This window comes from Diprion similis, chromosome 11, assembly GCF_021155765.1.
Source record: "Diprion similis isolate iyDipSimi1 chromosome 11, iyDipSimi1.1, whole genome shotgun sequence".
In the NCBI taxonomy this organism is placed as follows: Eukaryota; Metazoa; Arthropoda; class Insecta; order Hymenoptera; family Diprionidae; genus Diprion; species Diprion similis.
In genome coordinates this window covers 2,444,341-2,468,164 of record NC_060115.1, presented here as the reverse complement: position 1 = coordinate 2,468,164, position 23,824 = coordinate 2,444,341, and the positions used below count along the sequence as shown (strand labels likewise).

Below are 23,824 nucleotides of genomic sequence, written 5' to 3'. Positions count from 1 at the left end.
ATTTTGGAAAGTGAATAACGGACTTTTACTTATAATAAGCCGATTTTGGTTCTCATGGTTTTCTACAATATAGTATATGGTAAGATATTACAGCTGGTAATTCTCTCTCACAGCTGTTTTCATGCACAACAATTACACAAATGATAATCGCCAAACCTTACAGCTCCAGCATTTCTATTAACAGTCTCCATCGACCGATTTCAATTTTTAACCATTCTAATAATTACTTATTTTCATTATAATTGTAATTTATTCATTTTTCCCCGTTTTACTGCTCCCTTGATTCATCGCAGGCGCTCGGAGAGCATGTCACAAATTGTGCCAGCGGGGGGCAGAGCTTCGCGTCCGGACCCTCCGGTGATACGATCACATTTCTGGTTCTGTGACGAACCGAGTACCCGCAGGTTGCCGTACACGATGACCACGTCGACCACGGAGATAGCTCGCAATCGATGGAATCTAAGAAATAGCGGAGATAATTGGTAGATTAGCGATTGAGTTGAGGTTTTATTAATTTTTATTTTTTTTTCTTTTAATTAAACGATGTTGTAAGACAAAAATAATATCAAGATGACTCACTGGAATTTCCGCTCATCCCGTCGAAGAATTCGTTATAACTTCTCCGACGCATGCCTCTTCGTACTACTGAAACCGTTGCAGAGATTTATCTTTCATAATGAATTTTTTTCGTTCAACTCTGACATTTTTTTCAAATTATATTGATCCCTACGCCTAAGTCGCGGCAATTGACATCGCATTCCATTGTTCAAGTTGACTGAAACCAGGCGTAATTAACGGGTCAATTAGAAATTAGTGATATGAAATAATCAGACATTTCGCGTACTTCCCAAATAAAAACCAATGTCATCTTGTGGATGGTATTTCTACGCCTCCGTTGAACATTCAGAAAAAATGTTCAAATCGGTACCACCACGCATAGCACGGGGGTGGGGGCAAGTTGGTACGTAAAAAAAAAAGTAAAAAAATGTGAATTTATGGGTTGAAGATTATTTCAAGCTTGGAACGGATCGTGTGTGACGATAAAACCATTTGAGTAGTGTTTCTACACCTTCGTCCGGTGTCTAATTAGGGACAAAAACGGAAAATTCTTAAGAAAAAAAATAAATAAAGAAAATAAACGGCCACTTACAACAAGGCGGTACCTTCCTGCATCGTCTTTTCCGTTGCAGTTTTTCCGGACATCTTTTTCCCCCGTTTCTTGCTTCTCGCTGAAAGCAATAATTCGACAGCTCATTATCAACAGCGATATTTTTTCACACCATACTTGTATAATACAATAGATTGCCAAGGTAGAATAAAAGTAATAATAAACAAAAGACCGAAGCGCGGAAGTTGTCGATTCTTCATTTTAACACGTGTGCCTACCAGAATCGTTCGATTGCGGTAGGTGTAGCCCTTGCAATTGGAGCCGCAGGGCGTCCACTCGCTCCATTCGGTAAACTTGCAGTCGAGTGGATATCCGTCGGCGATTTGGCTGACGGGTGTCAGGTCGCCGAGATAAGGCTTGTCGGTGATTTCACCCACTGATAAAAGAAAAATTCGCACATTAACGATCGAAAACTATCTCGATCTACTCGGATAGTAAAAAACCAAAGAAAGGGGCTACGGAGGTAGATAAAAACGAAAAAAGAATCGAATGGATCGATACTCGATCAAGTTCGTTTAAACGACTTCACCGTATTTTGCTCTCTTGATTTTCCCGCTGCGTTGATCTTGGGTGGGGACATGATAGGTCAGCACACTGCTCAGGGAGACCTTAAATTTCTTCATCGCCGTCGAAAGGTTCGCTCTAAGCTCTCCTGCGTTGTTAGTAGCATTAGTAAGCGTGCGGAAAATTAAGGGAAACGATTTTTATATAATCAGGTGAAGAGAGCTGTCGGATTAGCGCAGTGTGATTACAGATCATTCGGATTACCGGGAGTACATACCGTGTGTCCATGAGGAAAGTGAGCACTTTATGCGCGTGCGTCAAGACGTTTGAATTTTATTTTCCGACAGTGATCAGAAAATATCCCTAGGAGCCGACCGTTTGCTGTGGGCTCCTAGAGACATTTTCTGATAGCCCCAATTGGTATTGCGTGGGCTGTTACCCTGTCACCCAATAAAATTCGAACGATTTGACGCACGCGCATGAGGTTCGCACTTTCTTCATGGACACACGGTATATCGGCTTGTGGAAGAAAATTGCAAATCGATTGGCAAAAACTCACTTTGATATTTATTGCATACGGTATTGCAATCCTGCTCGGTTGGGAAGTTGTTCCTGTTACCGCCGCACCCCGTGTAATCGAACCTTCGACACTCATTGCTCGTGCTATCGAAATATACGCGCATAATGTTCGCGTTGCAATTCCCACTGACCGGTGGTTCGCTGCAAATGCCTGTTACAGTAACGTTCGGAATGTGAGAATTGACGATTCGTTACAGCCACCTTATATAGCTTCAGCCAGCAAGCTTCTGAAGTCACAATCACTCGGTTAAAACCGAAACTTACTCCGTGCCATTTCCTCCGAGAAATCGCAAGTCGGTATTGCCGCCACGCAAGCCGCCTGCTCGGTCTTACATTCTTCCAGATTACGTTCCTCCGAGTCCTCCATGTCACTCCAGGATTTTTTGAGCAGCCTGGAACGCAGTTTCACTCCAGGACCGCAGCTGGAACTGCATGGCGACCACATGGACCACTCGGTGAATCGATCCTTTGGACACTAATCGTACAAAGCAAAAACGGGATCAGTTTGGTGTTCTCGAAGATTTCGATTCACCTCAAAATCATGCGCTACCTGTAACCCTTCATCTTTTCGCAAAGATCAGAGCTTCATGGACCTGATAAAAAAAGGAGGAGAAAATAGACGGTCAAAGTTTCTTCGTCGTCATTACCAGTCGTTTGAAACATGCATTTACAATCGTCATTGTCGAGTTCCATGCTTGTTCTCTGTGAACCAACGGTTCATGTAAGACGTTACACATACACACGTTCCACGTGATCCGGCTCTGCAGATTTTGCCGCCAATGCGTGCAGTGCCTGTGCAATGGAGCGATTGCGTGAGAAATGGCGCAGGTGTAATCGCGCGTGATTCTTTCCGCGGAATGAAACATACGATGCGTGAATAGCGATTGAAATTTGTGGTTTTCCGTACCTGCGTCCATTCCTCCAGCACCGGTGCCTCCTGGGCGAAGCCGTCGACGGCATTTTCGGCGCTTTCGCTTACCTCTTCGGCGTCGGGATCCACGTCGGGACAAGGCTCGTTCTCGCAGTCGAGGGTCAGCTCCAGCTCGTGGCGTTCCGCATTGTGCATACAGTACTTCCTGGTCTTCCGGTCGCGGAATTTACGGGATCGAGTTTTGACCCCTGGGCCGCAGGTGGTGCTGCACGAAGACCAGCTGCTCCACTCCTCGAGCTCGCAAACGCCGGGCGTCCTTCCTGGACTGAAGAATTCATGAAAGTTTATTCAATTTCGCGGCAACCCTCGTCCGCCGCAATCGAGCCTGACAGCTCTCGCTTTTTCCATATTTTTACAGTTTGCACGGTCAAGAATATATAACTTTGAAAACCTGAAGGAAAGTTTCCACCTATTCGGTCAAACTCACCATCGCTCGATCCTGCAGTCTGATCGGTCGGACAATTTCTTCTTACAGCTAGCCGCCAAAGCTGCGTCGGGGTCCAGGTAATATCGTTGACGGAGTTTCTTCCCGTTTCCACAGCTACGAGAGCATTGACCCCACTGGCCCCAGTCGCTTACCTGGCAGGCTTCTGCACGGGGTTGAACAAAATTGACGATTACTCGACGCTTACGATTATTCCAGATCTAGTTTTAGGTATTGCATTGATTAACGATAACGATCGTCACCTCTGGGGCCTTCGGGCGATGGCGCGTCGCAGGTCTTTTCGTATAGACGTTGTCGGTTCAGGTAGAGCTTCGCTATCGGCTTCATGTCCGCCCCTGTTTCATCGTAGAATGGAGAAGCCGGGTCGTTCGGGAAGGTCGAAGTTATGCGGGTAATTTTTTCTTGAGGATCTGTCGGGGTGTCTTGCGACTGTCGATACAGAGACGATTATTCATCTCTCGATGATAATTCGGGTATACAGGTGATAAAGATATCGAGTCGTTTAAACCGATCGTCGAATTCCGGACGGGCTTATCAAAAACTGGATTTGGGTATCTGCATCGTCATTTAAGATTGCGTTTTCGGGAATTTTTCTCTTTTCAAAAATACTCGACGTATCGCGCCTGTCAATAACGTGGATACCGTATTATCCAAAATGCCTATATCCGTCGTATAAAATCACATCGAGATTTTTTTATCAGAAAATTTCCACGAGAAGATGTGAAAAGAGTGGAATGTAGAGTATCGTGTCTACGAATTTGTCGTTTTGATCAAGTTTAATATCCAGATATACTTTATCGAATCGCATATGTGTCTGCTAGGGTAGTTCTTAAAAATGTCATTTTCAAAATTCGGATTTTGATGAAATTTGTTGTAGAGGGGTTACTTAAGTCGCTGATTACGAATCTGGAGTCGAAATTTTTAAATTCAAAATAACGGACTCAATATGTCACTTTTCAAGTAACTTTTGGAAAGTTTGTCCGCCATATTGGAACCGCCATTTTAAATTCCGAAATTTCAAGTTCAGACTTGTAATCAGATTCCCAGCTACCCCCTACACCAAAACTCATCGAAATCCGTTCAGCAGATTTATTCTTTCCTCAAAAAGGGTTAAAATCAACCCTTCGGTGTTACGGGTTAAAGTTGAAATAAAAATCTAAAAAAATTAGAAAATTATTCCCGAATTATTTGCAGCCGATTTGGGGCGTGAGACGGTCGAAATTCAAAAATAACCTTCTTAAGGGGACGTATACACCTGAAACCAATAAATTCGAGGTCATTTTCAAAGGGACACAATTGACAAGAGATTAAATTTTATTTATTGTAGTTTCACCCTAGTTTAGGGTCATCTTAGGGAATTATTTCCCTGGTTAAGTAAAATTTATTCTCTTATCAACTGTGTTCCTTTGAAAATGACCGTCTACCTGTGTCTAATCGCGTGAAGGGGTAAACGACGGGGGTTGTTTGCACCCTTATACCGATAAACCGTACGGTTATATCACGTAGGTATACCGAGGTCTGTATTTGCATCGGTTATTTGGAAACAATTGGTGGATCATACACACGACTGAACCGCGTCACAATTTTCCAGTAAACGCGAGCAGCTAACCGTATTCGCGGTTTACCGCGACGTAAATTCACGGATGGTTGCCGTGTGTTTAAATTGGAAACCGCGGTTGCAATTACGTATACGAGCATATTTTGCGCAGGTGAATCGCGGAAGAATTATAGATACAACGTATCGAAATCACGGCGGTGGGGTGTCGGGGATGCTGGAAGTTGTTTTCAGACTCACGAGATACGTTATCCCGCTATCCGTGCCCGCGTCGAAAGGGTAGAGATTCAACTCCCGGTGCTCGATCCAGGAACAGTTAGCCAAGCACAGCTCAAGTCCAGAAACTCCGACTATCCAGTCCGGCGAAGGGTCTGTCATGTGAAAAAGAACGCCACGTTAAAATAAAGTCGATTAGACGTAGCGATTATATATTTCAAATTTTCCAATTTTATTTACTTTATTCCAATCTTTTTCAATTTCTAATCACTTTTATCCGTGAGTTTTTATTATCTGATTGTGATTTGAACCCATGAATCTAAGATTTGATGAGATGATAAAGCCAGACTAAATTGTCATTACCGATCATGGTGACCAACGACATGAGATGGTGTTTCTGGTCCACACGAAACACCGCGAAGGTTTTCCCGGTGACGTTGGGGTAGCTTATTCCTCTGGCCTTGATTATGGTTCGGATGTGTTCGCTCTGAAGTGAATAGAAACGGAGAGGAATAAATAATACCGGTCAACGCAAAGTTTGAGTCTGGGTTCTTGATGTCGAATTTTGATTTCTTACATTTAACTAATGAGTGGAAACACAGTTTCATTAAAAAAGTATCATTATAAGAAAAAAAAAAAAATTTCGTTTACCTCTGTGATGTACAGGGTGTTTCAATTGAAACTCCCAGAATGGGAGGAGCTCAGTTGTCTTGATATCAAAGTAAGGACAGGTAATCAGTCGCGATGAGAAATAAAGTCACGATGTAAAAACAAGACAAGATGATTGTTGACCTGATTGTTGACATTTCGTGCTGTCGCCTTTCCTCTGTTGTCATATCTTCATTATTGTTTCTCATTCACAGTGGTTACCTCCATGTAGACTTCGAACCTTTATGCTTTGATATCAAGACAACTGAGCTCCTCCCATTCTCGGCGTTTCAATTGACTCACCCTGTACATCGAATTTATACTAAATAATTTCAATTTGACCGTGATTACCTGCTCCTTCAACTCGGATTCGAGCATGCGGGTGACCCCGTGTTCGGCGACCTGACGCAAACCCTCGCTGGCGTATTTCGCGTACTCCCAAAAGCGGTAATCCACTGTATGCGAGGCGCCAATAACGTCGGAGAATTTTGTTTTCCACGCGTTGGTCGGGAAGTCCTGTAAAGAAACGGATTGATAGGATACCGCGTGAAAGTCTTCCTGGTCAAATAGTTTAAATTCGTGCCCACGCACCTTAGGATGGGTGTTCCGGGACCAGAGTCCCTCGAAAGTGACTTCGTACTTCGCTTCGGCGCAGGCACAGCAGGTCTGCAATACCGGGCCAGGATCTTCGTTATATGAGGAAGAAGACGACGGGCAGACCGTCGCGGTGAGGTCCCCGTCGTCCATGTACCAGAGGTCCGGGGACTCCATGACCATCGCCCTGGAAAAAACAGAGACGTAGATGCGACCCGGTTATCGTCGGAAAGACAGGGTTAACGGTCCTCGTGGAAGTCGCGATTTCGTGAAACGTACTTGATGGATATGCATCCACCCTGGTCGACGGGGCTGGTCCAGAAGACGGAGACGTCGTCCTTACGGATCTCCGATGCTTCGACGACCGCGTTAGGACACATTTCCGAAATCTTACTAAAATTCGGATCGTCGATGTCCAAGTAACCGACGTCCGCTGACGCGTCCTCGTCTTCGGCCTCGGCTATCAGCGTGAATTTGGTGAACTTCGGCGGTGTTGGTGAACTTTTGTCGCCCTGAAGACTCACTGCGAACAACGACAACCGCGTTTAACGGATGCTGATTAAAGTTCCTCCTATTTTACCCACCTCGACAGGCAATTGCGCTGCGAAGATCGCGACTTTGCAAAGTTGTTTATAAGGGAGGGTGAGGCACGATGTCTCCCTAAGCCGGTTATAACTTTCTGTGGCTTTTTACCATTAAATGAATTTATTTTTTTAAATACTTTGAAACAATTTTTCCGAAATTTCACAAAAACTGTGAAAAAGAATTTTTTTTTCTGGGTTACGACGGCCCCTCTTTAAAAAACGGTAAAAAAGAAAAAAGAATTTTTATGACAAGTTTTTTTTTTCAAACATCCATTTTCCCCAGGTTATGATAAATTGGACTGAAATAGCCTAAACGAATCGATACTCTAAATTTACAACAATAAAAAAAACAAAAAACAAAAAAAAACACAATTTTTTTTCACCCAATTTTTTCGGGTCCTCCATTATGCTCCGGATATCTCACATTGGGCTAAAAATAAGTAAATACATAAAATTTACGATAATTTGGCAGACGACAAGCAAAAAAAATACTTTTTTGACCAAACTTTTGAGGGGGGTCGTCGTCTTCCACCCTCCCCTACTGCCCCCACATTATGTAATAAAACGTCCGAGGCTTTACCGGTTTTTTTATACACACATACCCTTCGGTGAAGCGAAAGAGAGGAAAAAATATTTAAAAAACTACACACTGCGGATGTAATTAAGGTTGGATCTAGTTCCGTTCCGTTGCTTGTTGAAATAAAAAATTATTATACACGTATATATATATATATATATATATATATATATTCGCAGCTCACTCGAGCAGTCGTTGCGAGGAAAAAGTTGAATATGCGGTGGAAAAAATTCAACCCATTACTAAAATTTGCCAGCGAAAGTTTTTGCGCTGATTAATTCTCCTCGCCGTTTTAATACCACGAGGTATACGTAGGTATATACATATACATATATACATGCATAAAACGTACGTTTTATGTTCGTTTCGTATTCGGAAACGGTACGTTCACAGCTGATTCCCGCGGCACTTTTATTTCGCAATTTTTCATGCTGCTGTTACACAGCCCCTCGGATATTAATTTTTTTCCGGAAACTTTTTTTTGTTGAATCCTGTTTGACGTCTGCGAGACGAATTGCTTTAAATTGAGGCTAAACCCTGGCGTCGCCGCGACGAAATTCATACGGACCAAAAGCGCAGTTTTCTTAAGCCTGAATTTGCGCGAGAAAGATGGAAAATTAAAATAATGGGACATGATTCGTTGGAGCTTTAATTGCAATTTGAATGACAACAAAGTGCAGAATATTTTATTGAAATCTATACCTACAGTGTACGAATTTGTCTTATCTGATTGTGAGATGAGAAAAAAAAAAAATTAGAAAAAAAAAAAAAACTTTCTTCAGAAAATCACGACGCTTCCTTTCACCGCGACTCAACTTTCACGAAAATCCGTTATACCTACGTCAGACCGACGAACCGTGGGCGGAAGTGCATTAATATAAAACTTGGGATTCCGGAGTCACACGATTTTCGCTAAAAGTTTTCTTTCACCGTTCCTTTAGGCACAGATTGAAATGAGCTCGCGTACGTGCCCGGAATAATATATCTCCAAGATATATATATACATACATATATATATCCATTATACCCACAGGTACATACGTACCCATGTAACGGATATTCGAGATTTTCACGCCAGGTTTACGAATTGGAAGAAAAAAAACGGAAGGCGATCGTCTTTTTTTTTTTATTTTATTTTTTTCTTAATACGAAGAAAAACATTCGGGATCGAAAAATTACGTTAGTTATTAATTTATTATACATAGATATGTCGAATATAACTTAACCCTTTTATGGAATAAATATTTTTCACTCCCTTTTCATCATCCAAATGGAAAATTGTTTCCCAAATGAGTATCATCGGTGAAATGGTAAAAAGAAAGTATACGAGGAACCCGAAGAGGTTTTAAATTCGCATTAATGTTATAAAAGTGAATTTTTGATCGTCGTTGCGTGTGCAACTATTCATTACAAGTAGACGTACGCGTTACAATTTAGAGTGGAAAATGTTTCAGCGTCTTTGGATGTACAAGGAGCAAAGTAAAAACGAGAAGAAAATTTCCCCGAATGATATAATTATACCAGGTTTTAATTCACGCCGTTTGAATAATTACGATTCTCTCAGGCAAATAATTGCAGTCCACCAGCCGGTGGGTAATGATGCCTTAATTGATGATACCGAGACCGTGAAAATCGCAACGATACACTCCTAAATACAGGGGTTTCAACTAAAGTTGTGGAAAAATTTATAAAATAAAGGCGCACGGTGTAAAAGGGCGGAAATTAAGCAGCGTGATCGAGTTGATTAAGGGGTTGTATACGGTTAAAATTTGTGAAAAATACATTTCCTTTTAATTTTATTTTCGTAATGTACGTGTATTTACGTGACAATTCGATGTAAGTTGAAAGAAAAAAAAAAAAATTAAAATATTCTACTACATGTAAAGTGCTTCTGAAAATTTAAACGCATTTTTCTCAAAACTGTGTTTCTAAAGACGGTGAGCAAGATTTCCTGGAAACGACTGAAGCGATCAGTCTCAAATTTTAATACAAGCTTTTTAAGTATACTTTTTAATAATTAATCGAAGGTTTTTACTCACCGGTAAATATTTGCCATTTTATAAACAATTTAGAGTCTAAATTTTTGTCGAAAATCGATTTTTTCTTTTTTGAGAAGCCGCCGTTTTGTCAAAAATTATTATTTTGCTTGTCCCTTCCATCAATTACAGCTGATCTTTCTCCCGAAGATCAGCTATATAACAGCTTTAAAAATAATTATTTTTACTTTAATAAAAAATGTTAAAATAAAGTTAAAAGTTACCATATTACTTGTACAAATTTTTACTTTAATAAATTAAAAGGTTTTCTCAAGAAAAATTCTTGAAAAATCGATTTTTTGAGCCTCCTGACTGTATATAATCCCTTAATTCGACCCGCTAAAAATTCTTCGTTTAATTTCGGTTTTACCCGCACAGTTCAACGACCACCGTCGTACCTACTTCCGAGTTCCGGAAGCGCCACTTACTCCGTCGCAGAAATTCGCGAATGCGGGGATATGCTGAAATAGTGCGAAACGAAATATTTTTGTGAGATAAAATAAAGTGACATAAGCATATTTTTACACCGTGAAGCTCAAGTTTAAGAGAGAATTTCAATGAAATTTTGGCGATATGAAGTTTTTTGTTTTTCAAATGACTAAAAAAGATGAGATAAAAAATTCCTCCGAAAAAAATTTAGATTATGGTGTTATGTGCGGTGAAAAAAAATTTCAATCTCCTGCGACGAAAGTGCATGGGCACGAAATTTTTCGGAACGGTACGCTGAAATTTTTTTGCGCATATACACTTTCGTCGCAGGAGATTGAAATTTTTTTTCACCGCACATACAACGATAATCTAAATTTTGTTGGGAGGAATTTTTGGTCACACATTTTTTTGTCGTTTAAAAAATCAAAAACTCGATATTATCAAAATTTCACTGCAGTCCTCCCTTAAACCGAATATAATTTTCGGCGAGAAATATACGACCGCGTTATTGAACGGCGATATAAGGTCTGCAGCATGTGCGGCCTGACGCGTTCCGTCATTCAAGGCTTCCAGCTCAAGGTGGCTTCCACTCACGATCAGCCGAGGGTCTAGTTTGCCCTTTGCGAGTATCAGCTGTGCTTTCAACCCTCCGAGTCATAGTGGTGGTGAGTATTCTTCCCACCTATTTCATATACATTTTTACGTATTTAGATAAATTTTCAAAATATTTCTTTGCAGTTTTTTGCTATTTTCGGTGCTATCCGAATATTTATTATTACGGTATAATGCAAATTATTGTTGTTAGAAAAGGAATAATTGTTGAATACACGTTTTACATGAATTGCAAGTTTTTGGGTGGCTGATAACGAATTTGAAATCGGAATTCAAAACTTAAAGATGGCGGATCCAACATGGCGGACGAAAATTTCAAATTCGATCGAATCCGCAGAAGAAACTCTGTCGTCCAGGGGTTGTTGGGCTCGCTGATTACGAATTTAAAATCAGATTTCAAAAATTCATTATGGCGGATCCAATGAGCAGCCCCAAAAGCCTCTGCATCGATTTTTTTGCTCAGATTCAATGAAATTTGAATTTTTCATCGGCTATACCGTGTCTTCCATCTTGAATTTTTGAAATATGATTTCACATTGGTTTAGGGAATAAAAAAAAAATAGAATCGAGAGAGAGAATCGCGACAGACAAAATCTTCTCCACATGATTTCGGCATATCGTCATCACAGGTAGCATGATATGGTATTACAGGCAGGCATTCGGGAATACGTATAATACGTACCTGCAAAGAAACGACGAGGGCATAGCGCGTAGTTTTATGGCTTCACGAATTCCCGGGTCTTCTCAAATACATAAAGCTATACCAGCGCACTCTCGGCCCATTAGATGAAAAATTCAAGGTTCTTAAGGCGAACCTCGAGCTTCGCGGAGGGCAAGGAGGGTGCTTTAACTGTTTTCACTGTTTTCACCTTGCGGTTTAACCGGGGTCTTTCTTTTTACCCGTAAGTTTTCTCCGCTCATTTTTCCAAGCTTTGCATCGTCTTGTTCCTCCTTATTCTCTTCGCACTCGTCTTATATTGGGGTGACGCAAAAAAAGCGACTTTTTTTTTTGAGCCTCGTGTGACTAAATGTTAGTTTTTGACGTTTTAAGAGCCCACTCCAAAGGACAGCTCAAAAAGAAAAATTTGAAGAGGTCGCTCCAAATTTTTTAAAATGTCAAAAATCGTCAAAAAATTAAATTAAAAAAAATATATTTTCAGTATTTTGTTTGATTTTTAATTCACGTCGTGGTGTATTGTTATCGATTCTTTCTTACTAAATTAAAGAAAAAAAATTTATGAAATTTTAATATGAATATTAAGAGGTCGCTCGAAAAGATCTAAAGAAATGCACCAAAAAATTGAAAAAAAATTGTGAGTGACCTTTAAAAATTCAAATTTTGAACTGAAACTTTCGGAAACTTATTTTTGTTTTGTCTATAACATTATGCCGTAACGAGAAAAAATTTAAAAAAAAAAAGCGAACTCTTGAAAATTTTTTTGGAACGGTCCTTTGGAGTGGGCTCTTAAAAAATAAAAAACTAACATTTTGTTACACAAGACTCAAAAAAAAAAAACAAATAGCCGGTTGTTTTGCGTCACCCTAATATATATATATATTCCTACAAGTACAACACATCAAGGGATAAAAAAATTTGCCAAACTCGAACGTCATTCGGGGCAATTGCGATTAGGGTGACGTACCGTTGCGTCAGACGTCGCGTTCGCATTGTTACACAGTTTCCTGCACGATTGCTGCACGCATTGCTGATTGCGAGTAAAACAACAGTTTATTCTCATAACCCTGAATTACAGGAATTAGCCGTGAAAAGGCAGTTAACTAAGGCCTTCGCGACAGCGTCGGATGACTAATTAGCCATCCCGCTGCATGACGCAGCGAGTGTTGGTACACATCCACATGTTTTAGTTACACGATATATCTGCGTCTGTTTGAGTGAAACGTTTGAGTAAAATGTGAGTATAACGACGTGAGTAAAAATTGTGAAATCAAACGAATGGCGAATGCAACGTCGACGAAAGCGTATTTTTCGCTTCCTTAATCGCGTTCCTTATTCCCGCACATCCCTCGATTATAATAACGAAGATATCGCGTCAAGGATCGGATGGTGCGGAAGTCGAGGGGGTTGTTAGAGAGTATAACAATTAATCCGAGAATAGCGACAAGGGATTGAGAATCGTTAAAGCAATTACCCCCGGCTTAATTTCTACAATCGCGATGAGACGTCGCTAAGAAATTACTGTCAGCGTCAATTCATTATCCCACCCCTAGGTACTGCGGGGGAGAATTTCATATAAGGGGGCGCGTCTTTAAATACGGCTCAACTCTCACTCCTGATGTTATTATAATCGATCTTGTCGGACGTAGGGTATTAAAAAGTTGAAATTTCCAAACCGGTTTACGACCCCTTTTCTCAGCTTGCAAAAAAAAAAAACGCGAAAGCGAGAGAGAGAGAGAGAGAGAGAGAGAGAGTAAAAAAATTTTACACCGATTTGGTATCAGTCGAGTTTCACGCTCAATGAAGCGTCAATTTCCGATAATTGCTCGTTCGTCAATAATTCGCGTTTGGTCGAATGACAGGTGCAACGTACTTTTTTCTTTTCTTTTTTATTCTCTCTTCCTTTTTTTGTGGGGGAGAAAATTTCGACCACCTGGACTTTTTGCGTACCTATATACCTGCTACATAGACTGTTAGAATTTTGATATTTGATTGTCATATCAACATTTAATTTGTATTCTATAAGTTTTTTTTTTTTTTTCTTTCTTACTTAGTAATACGTTAAAAAATTGTTACCTAAATCAAGCCAAAAATTTTAGTGGACTTGCTGGGAGACTTTTTTCTATTCGTGTATGGGATGTTTTTTTAAAAAACCGAACACCTTTCTGACCGACACATTTTTGATTTGTCTGAATTTTTTTTTACGCGTTTTAGGTAAAAAAAAAAGAAAGAAATATGAGTTGGAGACTAAGAACTCGCTATGAGGTGGAGGCAATTGTTAAACATCAATTTAAGCATTTTAATTGTATGTACATAATAATATAAATTTGATAATAATTTTCAATGAAACTATTTTTTTAATAAAATTTATTCTTTTGGCTTTAAAGTGAAATAAAAGAAGAATTTTCTACCTTAAAATGGAATCAAAAATGAGTTTCCAAGCCAAAAATCACTAGATTCTCAAATTTTCGATCCCGTCTGTTTTCGAAAATGTATGAAAAAAAAAAATCCTCTACTACGTAACTCTTTTTTTCTAGAATATAGAACCCGTAAAAAAAATTCAGCTAAATCAAAATGTGTCGGTCAATTTTTATCCAAATCTGTCCGATTTCTAAACGAATGTCTCGTATTATACGTATTACATTCAACGTCTGTATGGAGGTTTTCTTGATCCCCTTTTCCGTGCACATAATGACCGAAATTACCGCTGTATAAAACAAGCACAGACAAATTAGCAATGTAAATGAAATTCTTGTTTGTTTATTAACTTATTTACTATAAATATCCCGGCCCTGCTCGCAACGCGCGTTAATTTAATCGAGCTTGATGCCTATAATCCAGCCTCGGAGGCGTTTTGGACGACCGCCAGAAGGATGTAGCGCCTCTGATAATTCCGCGATTTGCATAAGGCCGTAGTCCGCATGTCCTGTTTTATACATATAACAGCAATACGCGTACATTCCACATGTACATACATACAAACGTATATTCATGCATAATACATACATATCACCATGCGAAACGATTCTTGGTATAAACTGCGCGCCCGTATACAAATTATTTAAACTTATTTCTCATTTTCACATCTCAGGGAAATTCGATTTTCAATCGACTCGAGGCGTTTCCGCCAGCAGTGAACTCTGGAAAAGGTGAACTTTGCAGAAATATTTCCTCGAGGTAATTTCCCGGGATCGTTCGATCCTTACCGGGATAAACACGAGCGCAAAGGTCAGTTTCCGGTGAAAAGGTCGTCGTCTGGAAAATTCTGTTCGCCATTTTCCTGCCATTCGATTTTAAATAACTTTCCATATCTCACTCGCCGTGATATAATTATTTTTTTTTAACCATTCTTACTTTCCTCCGTTTACTTACGACAGATAAAATAAAACTTTTCCGCAGAATCGGATATGAAGATACGTTTTCTGGCGCGAAGAATCATCCCTGAATTTGGCGTTTCGCCTCAGGGATAATCTCCGGAAATCCGAACAACGGTAGCGGCTCTTCGGAGATTCAATCCTCTGGAATTTCTCGAAGAAGTCCTCGGCGAGCTTGCGCCGTTTTAGGACCGGATGAGCCGCTTTCAGAGGTACTTGAAGCTTCGCGGAGACACGTAACGCCCGCAAAATGCGGGAGTCCTGCATCCAGGAGGAGGAAATATGCTGGTGAGGAAGGAGAGCGTTGCGAGAGAAGAAAAAAAATTTCGGTCTGAATCATCATTCCGTACTTCGTTTTCCGTCTGTCTCTTTCTCTCCCCTAAGAATTGGTGCTTATGCGAGCCAACCTTCGCTTGGAAAATTTTCTAAAATGGCGGTAATTTAGATGGGAAAATATTTATAAGAAGCGAGTGACCGAGGCTAATTTACATGAAAATACGACCGCGAATCACTTTGTACTCCAAGACGTAGTGGAACGCAGCTTCATTCTCCAAAAAAGTTTCTCCCTCGCGCTGAGCTGGACTTAAGTAAGACGTGTACCAACGGCGCGAAAATACCCTAGATCGGTGGTGATTAATTGTTGCGAAGTTGAATCTGGGTGGGGAAAAAATGAGCGGGACTTTAAATAACTCAGACGAGTTAGCAGCAGGTTAGCATTCGCCAGAAAAATAATTCCCTAGGAATATAGGGATTTATATAGACAGTTGGTATACGTCTCACTTAAAGGATGAACTTTCCGAAGCGATTTCAATCTTACCTGTACAAATGTCTTATCCGTTATAGAAATGAAAAATTGATTTGAAAAAAAGAGGTAATAAAATTAAAAAAAAAAAGGGCGAAAAACGTTTCGAATACTTTTTTTCATCTGTTTTCACAGTGGTGCCACAAGAGATGCAAAACGGGCCAATCCGAAAGGGGGATTCGGGGTTCGTGTTTAATGGCTCACCGTACGGATTTCGGGTATCAGGGTTCGCTGTTTGTACAAGCTAAGCGATTAATCGACGCTTTCACCCCTGCGCGATGTTTTGCTCCTGCAGCCCTCCGTTAAGCCGTATGTAACATGTTAATTGTGACGATTAAATTTTTTTTCCTCTCGTTTTATACAACAAACGCCGTCAGAGAAGAGATTAAAAATGATTACGAAATATTAAATGTTCTTCGATTGAAAATTGACTCTATTGTAGTTATTATCTGTTACATTATCTTTATCAATGTAGTGCATAATAATTGCTGATGCAATCTTTATTCCCACATAATTATACGTGAGTGTACACGGTGTGCCTAGAATTCCTACGACACGTCCCTTTCTTCGAGGTCAATGTCTTCAAATGAGACGTGAAAACGTCCAACTGTCTAAATAAATCCCTATATTGCTAGGGAATTATGTTTCCAGCGAATGTCATCATGCATAGTTGTCGTGTGAGTTATTCAAACTCCCGCTCATTTTTTCCCCACGCAGATTCAACGTTGCAACAATTAATCACCACCGATCTAGGGTATTTTGCCGCCGTTGGTACACGTCTTACTTGAGTCCAGCCCAACGTGAGAGAGAAACTTTTTTGGAGAAAGAAGCTGCACTCCTAGGCACACCATGGTACATAGAAGTAGGTTGAAAATAGCTCAAGTGCGATCTTAGCGGCTTCATTTCATCGATCACTGATGCACTTAAGGGGGGGGGGGGGGGGGGGGTTGCATATTATAAATAGCTGATTTTTACGTGAGTAACAAATTACAGGCTCGAGATTCTTCAAGATTTGAACATTGCGTCGTTGAATATGTTCGAAAAGCTGCACGTTTTTCGATTCAAGGAGTCGAATGATCCCAGGTGTGATCCTTTCACGACGTGAGAATGTGAATTTCATTGTCAGTGGCAATTATAATGCGAACTCGTAATAATTCGGTAAATTGTTAACACCTGTGAAATCGTGTCTGGGAATATTATTATTGCGGGTAATTTGAATCTCATAAATACGTGTATATAAGGTTCGAGTTTCGCCGGTTAGCTTGATTCGAAAATCAAGTCTCAAATCGTCCTCGTGTAACGATCCTGTTTCTTCCTTTCTCCCGAAAACTCGGTCGCGTTTATATTTGTACCCGTAATGAAACGTGCACAAGCTACACAGCAATAATCGTTTCAAACTTTCCGTCTCGCGTTTCGAGTCTTGAGAAATAAACAGCGGGAGTAAAACTTGGTCGCAAAAACATCCCGCTGGTGGGTAATTGCAGAATTTTACTAAGACCCTGAGCACAGACTGGGCACGCCTTCGCACACAGCTTCCGACATCTGCTGCGAAAAAGGGAAACGACGATGTTTTCTGTATTTTTCGCGATACATATCGTTAATATTGCATTTTTTCAATGGACGATAAAATCAGTGATGTTAGAATAATATTACAGATTATCACTCAAACTCCACTCAATTTTTCAGTGCAGTTTGTGAAATTTTTACACCGTATAGTTCTACCGAAATCACGAATAATCACGAATTAGAAGTTCCGTCGAATAATTTTTGACGGAAATTTTTTTTCTCTTTTTTTGAATCGTTGAAATTTTTTTTTATTCTAATATTTACGAGGTAAGACTTGTTCAAATTACAACTTTTTTTTTTATTATTAAAGTGCAGTACTTTTTAACTTGAAAATAAGTTTCTTTTACTTAAAAAAAAAAGAAATACAATTATTTAACAAATTCACTCATATTTTATAAGAACAATTTCTTTCCCTTGAATTAACGATCGGTTACCGAAAATTTTTATTTCACCGATTTATCGTTGGAATTTTGGTACGCTTTTAAACGCAACTACAGTGAAAATCCAGGGTAAAAAATTCTCAACTACACCGTAAAATCTAAGTGTAACTTCAGTTCAATTTCAGTTTGACGAAATTCGCCAAAACATTGGTCTAAATCAGGAAACTAGACGCGGCAAAATAGGGATTTAAAAACGATTTTGTTGTTTAAATTTGGAAATAATATACTCGAGACTTACCCACGTATTTAGTCCTTGATTCGAAGTGATTGATGGGATCGGTTCTGTTGTACTCGGACACAATAATCCGAAATTTATCCCCAGGATGGCTCTGTTGCTTTGTCGCATCGTCTGGTTTCCGGTCACATTTTCCGGCAGCTTGTCGGGTGCAGGAAGCAGCCAAAACCAGGAACAGAATCCACACCGATTCGCGAAGCATCGTTCCCTGCAAGAGTTTTCACACCATTAACAAGATCGCAGTGTAGGTAGGTACAGTGAATTCTGAGCGCATTTCCCATGAGAAACTGGGGTCGTAGGTGCCTGATGTTGGGGATACCGAACGGGGTTTGTTCAAAACCGAAAAACAATTTCATCAAGCGAAACATATGCGTCACAAAGTTTCTACAGCTGTCGACTATAACGATTAGTCGACGGGAGTTAACAAGCTTCATTCACTCTCCCAGACGCTAATGAAAATTCCAGGAAGAGAGTTTGCGCGGCGGCGGCAGCTTGATGACTGTGAGAAAGTAACGAAGTCGAGAAGAAGAATAACAATGATCAGCCTTTTGAAATTTAATTACGACAAGAGAGATAGAGAGATAGAGAGAGAGAATCAAGTTCGAGGGCACCTTTCCGGTACCAAAATCACGGACTCGGGACTCGCATAATTTGGATCTAGCTTTAGACAAGCCAGAACCAAATGCGTTCGACGATACTGGATTCTCGCCGTTTCTCCACTCCGCGATAAACGACAATGGCACAATAAATTCCAAGCTATCGGTGTCGAGACTTAGTGCTTTCTTTCCATTCCATTAAACCACGTCTGTCATGGCTGTGGGTTACCCTACCTATCAAAAATCGCCCAGAACAACGCGAGTTCAAGGTTAAGGTTCAAGGTTCAAGGTTGCTGTTCCTACAAGAAACTCCTCCTCTACAGCAGACTTGATTATCACAATAAAAAAAAATGGAAAGTAAGTTATTCCGCGATAAGAAGAAGAGTAACGAGCCGTTGTGCGTCGCTGCGGTTGGATTGGATCTAGTGACTCATGAGTAAGTACGCGGTTCTAACTTCCAAGTTGGCACGCCGCCCCAACATTTGGAATGTCAACGACAAAGACAAGGAGACACACACCTATAATATCGGCGAATCCCCCCCCCCCTCCCCCCTCCTTGCTGTTAATATAACCCACTGCGGTGGAACGAAATTCGAGAGCCAAGGATCGCTAAGGAGACTTGAACCTCTTCTTTCTTAAGGTGACATTGCAGATTTGGAAGTTTCATCTGCTTTTCCATTTTTCATATCGTTTCAGGATTACGACGGTGGATCTACTTGCAGGTTCGAAATCTCTTGCAACCCCTTAAGAGACCAGGATTGGATTGGTTAACGACTGCTGATTCAGGCTTTGGGAAGTGTTGATCAATTCTTCACCTGGTCGGACCCTTAACCGTGAATCCAAGCGTCAGCATGTATGGAAAAGCACAGGTTCAAACTGAATCTGACCAGATTATATGGGGCGTAACATTTGACTTTGGGTTGGCGCGACGCCACGCGAATATCCGGAGGAGTGGATCCAGTATAATGAGGGTATCGAGAAGAGTGACGTGGAATGTAGTTAGACTTCGTTGATCACGCTTTTTTTGGAAGATACCTGAAGCCATGAAGCCATGAAACGGGAGAAAAAAAACCTGAGGGTTCTGGTGAAAGTAAAATCCTTCAAACGCCGATTCTTGGAAAGGATTTACCTCCAATATTCTACCCGGGATTTTCGACGAATATCTGATCGGGGATTTTCCCGGCAGCGGAATCTGTCAGTGAGGAGAAAGAATTTCACTACTTTTGAGCAACTATATAACGCTGATCAATTACTTCTATTCGCCGTTTACAGAGCGCGTTCAGCACCCCCTTAAAACCCCCTGAAAGTGATATTGAGCTCGTGGAAACGAGCGATCGCGAACGGTCGGTGGATGGACCGACCGGAAGTGGCTGTAACTCTGAAAACAATTGATTCTCCCGAGGCAAGAGAACGAGAGAGGAGATCTGCTCCTCTTTTATCCGAACCGATAGCCGCCACCCCCGCCCCTACGTTCAGAGCTCGGTTGAGGGTAAAAGAAATTTATTTCCCAATACGGACTTTGCTCGGCAGCGGACGATTTATGCTGGCTATATCCTTGGGTTCAGTTTGCGGGCTGCCACCCTTCTTTTTGGCCGGGTCTCCGGGATCGGGATTCTCAAGTCCGATTCAAAGAGACATTTTTACGGGCCAATCTGTCCCCGGGAAAATCCAGACGAGTATGGGAGGGATGAAAGGGCCAAATAAGGACAAAAGTGTTCAGAATCGGACTTCGAGGTCTGCGGCTCTCCGGCGGAAACGGAAGCTCTCAAGTGGGAGCGAGAAAAGGGGTCAAAAAGTGAGGTTTAATTGCTCCAAACCTATTGTGAATCTGAGCAAAAGGGGGGAGAGGGGGGGGGAAGAGAAGACAGGACAAGTATCGTCTCTTTTTTTCGCTTTCTGTTATCGGCAAATTGCTTGCGAGTAAAAGCATGCGAGTGTAGTTCGAATTTATACAGATATATGCATCCTCGAGTGGGTCGAGGATTACTTAGAAACGTGCTTGGGTTAATCTAATCTGGAGAAACCTGTTGCCAAGAGCAAACGCGGGGTTGGCCAATAGGAAAAATCAATGAGGATTAACATCCGCAGCTCCATGAAAGTGGGACGGAATAAATGGATCTCGGGAAATGTGAAAACTGATTAAAGGGGTTGAAAAGTGCCAATGAAAACGAAACAAGTTAATGGTGGTGCGTGGGTAATGGCGGGAAATAATTTGACAATCGTGTAAATTTTTGAAGTCGAGTCGAATCGCTTGTTGATAGCAATTTTTCGCACTTTTTTTAGGTTTTTATTGGAAAAGTTGACTTCTTGTGTAAATTTCGGAATACATGTCGTTTCGAGAATATTCGTATCCGGTTCACAGAACCGCCCGATGGATGTCGAGGTGTCCTTTGAACGTATTCATATCGCGCAGCATGTCTGGCTGAACCCAATTTGGTCGGTTATTTTTTAAGTATCGCGTTTTGCTGAATTTACACACTATTTCCCACATTCGTGAAGCATTTCGTTCGACGGTCATTTCAGGGATTCGAATATCGGTTTTCTCTTTGACTTTTGAACCGTGTTGTAAAGGGAGCAGGTACGTTACGTTACAATAATTAATCAAATCCTGCGGTTGTTAGATTCATTCATTTTTCACTCAGCTCATCGGTGTAGAGATAAATCAGCAGCGCCGATGAAAACACGGATATAGATTTTTTTTTTTTCAGAAAAAAAAATTCCATCGATCAAAAATAATTGAATGGATTGAAAATATGTTTTTGGCGCGAAACTATTTTTCAAAAAACAAAAATATCCGTCCATTTTTTATCGCTCGAGAAATGATCAGCTGATTTAAAAAAAAATTTCTTTCATCCCTTTCGATCGATACCATGGTAATATTTTTTTAAATTATTTATTGATGAAGATGCAGACACTCAATCCGGTATCCTTTTTCCGATTAATTCAATCTTCGTTTTTACGAATAGCTGTTGCATCGAGCTGTCCGTCAGAGGAATATTTCCGAGCTTCGAATGTATCGGTTTACATAATCAAGACAATCAGACGTCGTTAGTTCAACTTTGTGTCAGAGAGAGAACGTCGATATTAACCCAGACAGTATACATATAAATGGATTTAAAACAAGAATTTAAATTTGAAAAAAAACAAATCATGAATTAGATCTTTGAATTCAAATGTTAAAGAAGAGAAACTTGATCTCGCTAATCCCGCAATCGACTTGAATATTGAAATACATCGAAAAACGCGACCTCCGAGAAAATATCAGTTTCCTGTGTAACTTTTGAAAACATCGTAAATCTTCAAGCACGAAAAGGAAATCAAGTGAAATATTCAACTGATCGTTAAAACCATAAAGATAAGCGAGTGAAGTTTCTTCCTTTTTCCAGATATAATTCGACGGTGTAACATTAATCTAAACGCTTTTATAGAAACGAAAACGAGAATATTTGATCAAGGATCCAAGTAAACTTGAGCCGAACTTTGTCCACATTCTGCTTCCGAATTAACAATATTACAAGAACCAACTTACCAATCAGGATCGCCGACGCAGCGTCCTTATTCTACTTGCGGATATCTTGCGCGACACGATTGAACCGTATCGTAAAAATTCAATTCACAAAACACATGTGACACACGAGCCGCGTGCCAGTTGCTTGCAATCAGAAAGCGACTAGAACCGTAGAGCTTGCGATCCGGCAGCAGACTGCGGCCTGCCACTGACTGACTTAGACTACTTTCTGATCGGCGCGTGACGAATCCACTCATGCGCAGCCCGCATCTTCCAAAAGTACGTAGCAGAACATCTGATCTACGTAGAGACCTATACATCTACATAAATATATATATGTATGTATGTATAGAGGGTTCTAATTTTGCCGACCACTTTGCGACGTTCCTTTATGGTGATTTCTCTAATTTCTTTGAAATCGCAAATCCCTCTAAGCTCCGCGGTTTTTTCTACTGAAGACTCTTTGCGGAATCAGCTGCAAGCAGTCCGAAAAAACAAAGTACACTGTTATAAAATTGATCAGTGTCAATAAAAATTCCAGACAGATTAGTGTAGAATTATACATTTAATTATTGGTTCTTGACACCACGTGGTTTTGAAATTAGCATCAAAATGGTGTGGACTTCTATAGAATATAGTTAATACTTAGAACATAAGGGGGGTTTACTCAACTGACGAGCAAAAAGAGAAAGGATTTTGTCAAGAATTTTTTTTTTTTAAGTTTTAAATGTAACAATTAATATTGGCTTTTTAGGCTTAATGGATACACTCTCGAATTACATGAAAAAAAATATTTTCTATTGATTTTAATCAGTTTTTATACACGAAAATCGTGGTTGAAAATCGGTCTGAAAAAAAGGTGAATCTACGGTGGTGATGATTTCCCGGAGATGGTTAACCTTTTTAGATTCAGCATACTAATGGCCTTGGAATGAATCATGAGTTTTTGTAAATTTTGATTTTAACTATATATATATTTTTTTTTTCCGCAAAAAACGGCAAAAAGGCGGTCTTTCTCAACGTTTTCGAAAAATATTTGCCATTTTGTTAATTGTGCGAGTATCAAAAATCGTATGATTCATTCGGAGGCCATTAACATCCTGAATCTCAAACCGGTCGATATTTTGGTTTCAGGTTAACCATTTTTCCAGACCTACCTTTTTTTCAGACTGATTTTCAACTACGATTTTCATGTATAAAACGTGATTAAAATCAGTAAAAAAAATTTTCTTCAATGTAACTCGAGAGTGTATTTATTAAGCCTAACAAAACTTATTATCAAAAATTTTTGAAAAAACCCTTTTTTAGCTCGTCAGTTGGGTAGACCCCTTAATAGCACGGGGTGCGGGGGATGAAAATCACCTTTATTGTCGTGTCGTCTTTCGTAATTCAAGTCAATTTTTCCACTCATTCTTCTTTTTTCTCTACACACAAAAAATTCATAGCGATTTGTACCGTAAGTAATTCACTTGATCTATAATACTTCGACTGGTTCTAATAATTAATCGATATTTCAAATATGATAAATTATATCTACGATGAATAATTATCCCGTATCCTAACAACGGTTTCAACGATGATGCCTTCTCTAGTCAGATCTAGGAAGTTCGGGTTGATTGGTTTGACCTTTGATCTGGCGTGTGAGCACGCATTAAATTGTTTCAATCTACCGAAGCGAGATCCGTCAAAACAAACTTGCGGTACACGTTTTTGGCAATTAACTTTTACCCCGTAAACGTCCTCCGAGTC

At 40.2% G+C, this 23,824-nt stretch overlaps 1 protein-coding gene across 4 annotated transcripts; it reads right to left on the bottom strand.

The window, feature by feature from the left end:
- Positions 1-184: 184 nt before the first annotated feature.
- Positions 185-22,301, bottom strand: LOC124412129 (spondin-1-like). Of its 4 annotated transcripts, none has more exons than XM_046891763.1 (16): positions 22,097-22,300; positions 17,975-18,179; positions 6,920-7,163; positions 6,638-6,827; positions 6,398-6,562; positions 5,762-5,885; positions 5,423-5,553; positions 3,870-4,056; positions 3,610-3,772; positions 3,159-3,447; positions 2,516-2,726; positions 2,232-2,402; positions 1,387-1,544; positions 1,151-1,229; positions 580-645; positions 185-459 (listed from the first exon to the last, which is right to left on the bottom strand). In XM_046891763.1, exons 2-16 carry the CDS (start codon positions 18,171-18,173, stop codon positions 269-271), a joined length of 2,568 nt encoding a protein of 855 aa, XP_046747719.1. In that variant the 5' UTR covers positions 18,174-18,179; positions 22,097-22,300; the 3' UTR covers positions 185-268. The 4 variants fall into 4 exon arrangements, with proteins under 4 accessions (XP_046747719.1, XP_046747720.1, XP_046747721.1 ...); XM_046891764.1 differs by having other exon boundaries at positions 580-642; XM_046891765.1 differs by having other exon boundaries at positions 186-459; positions 3,231-3,447; positions 22,097-22,299.
- Positions 22,302-23,824: the final 1,523 nt, after the last annotated feature.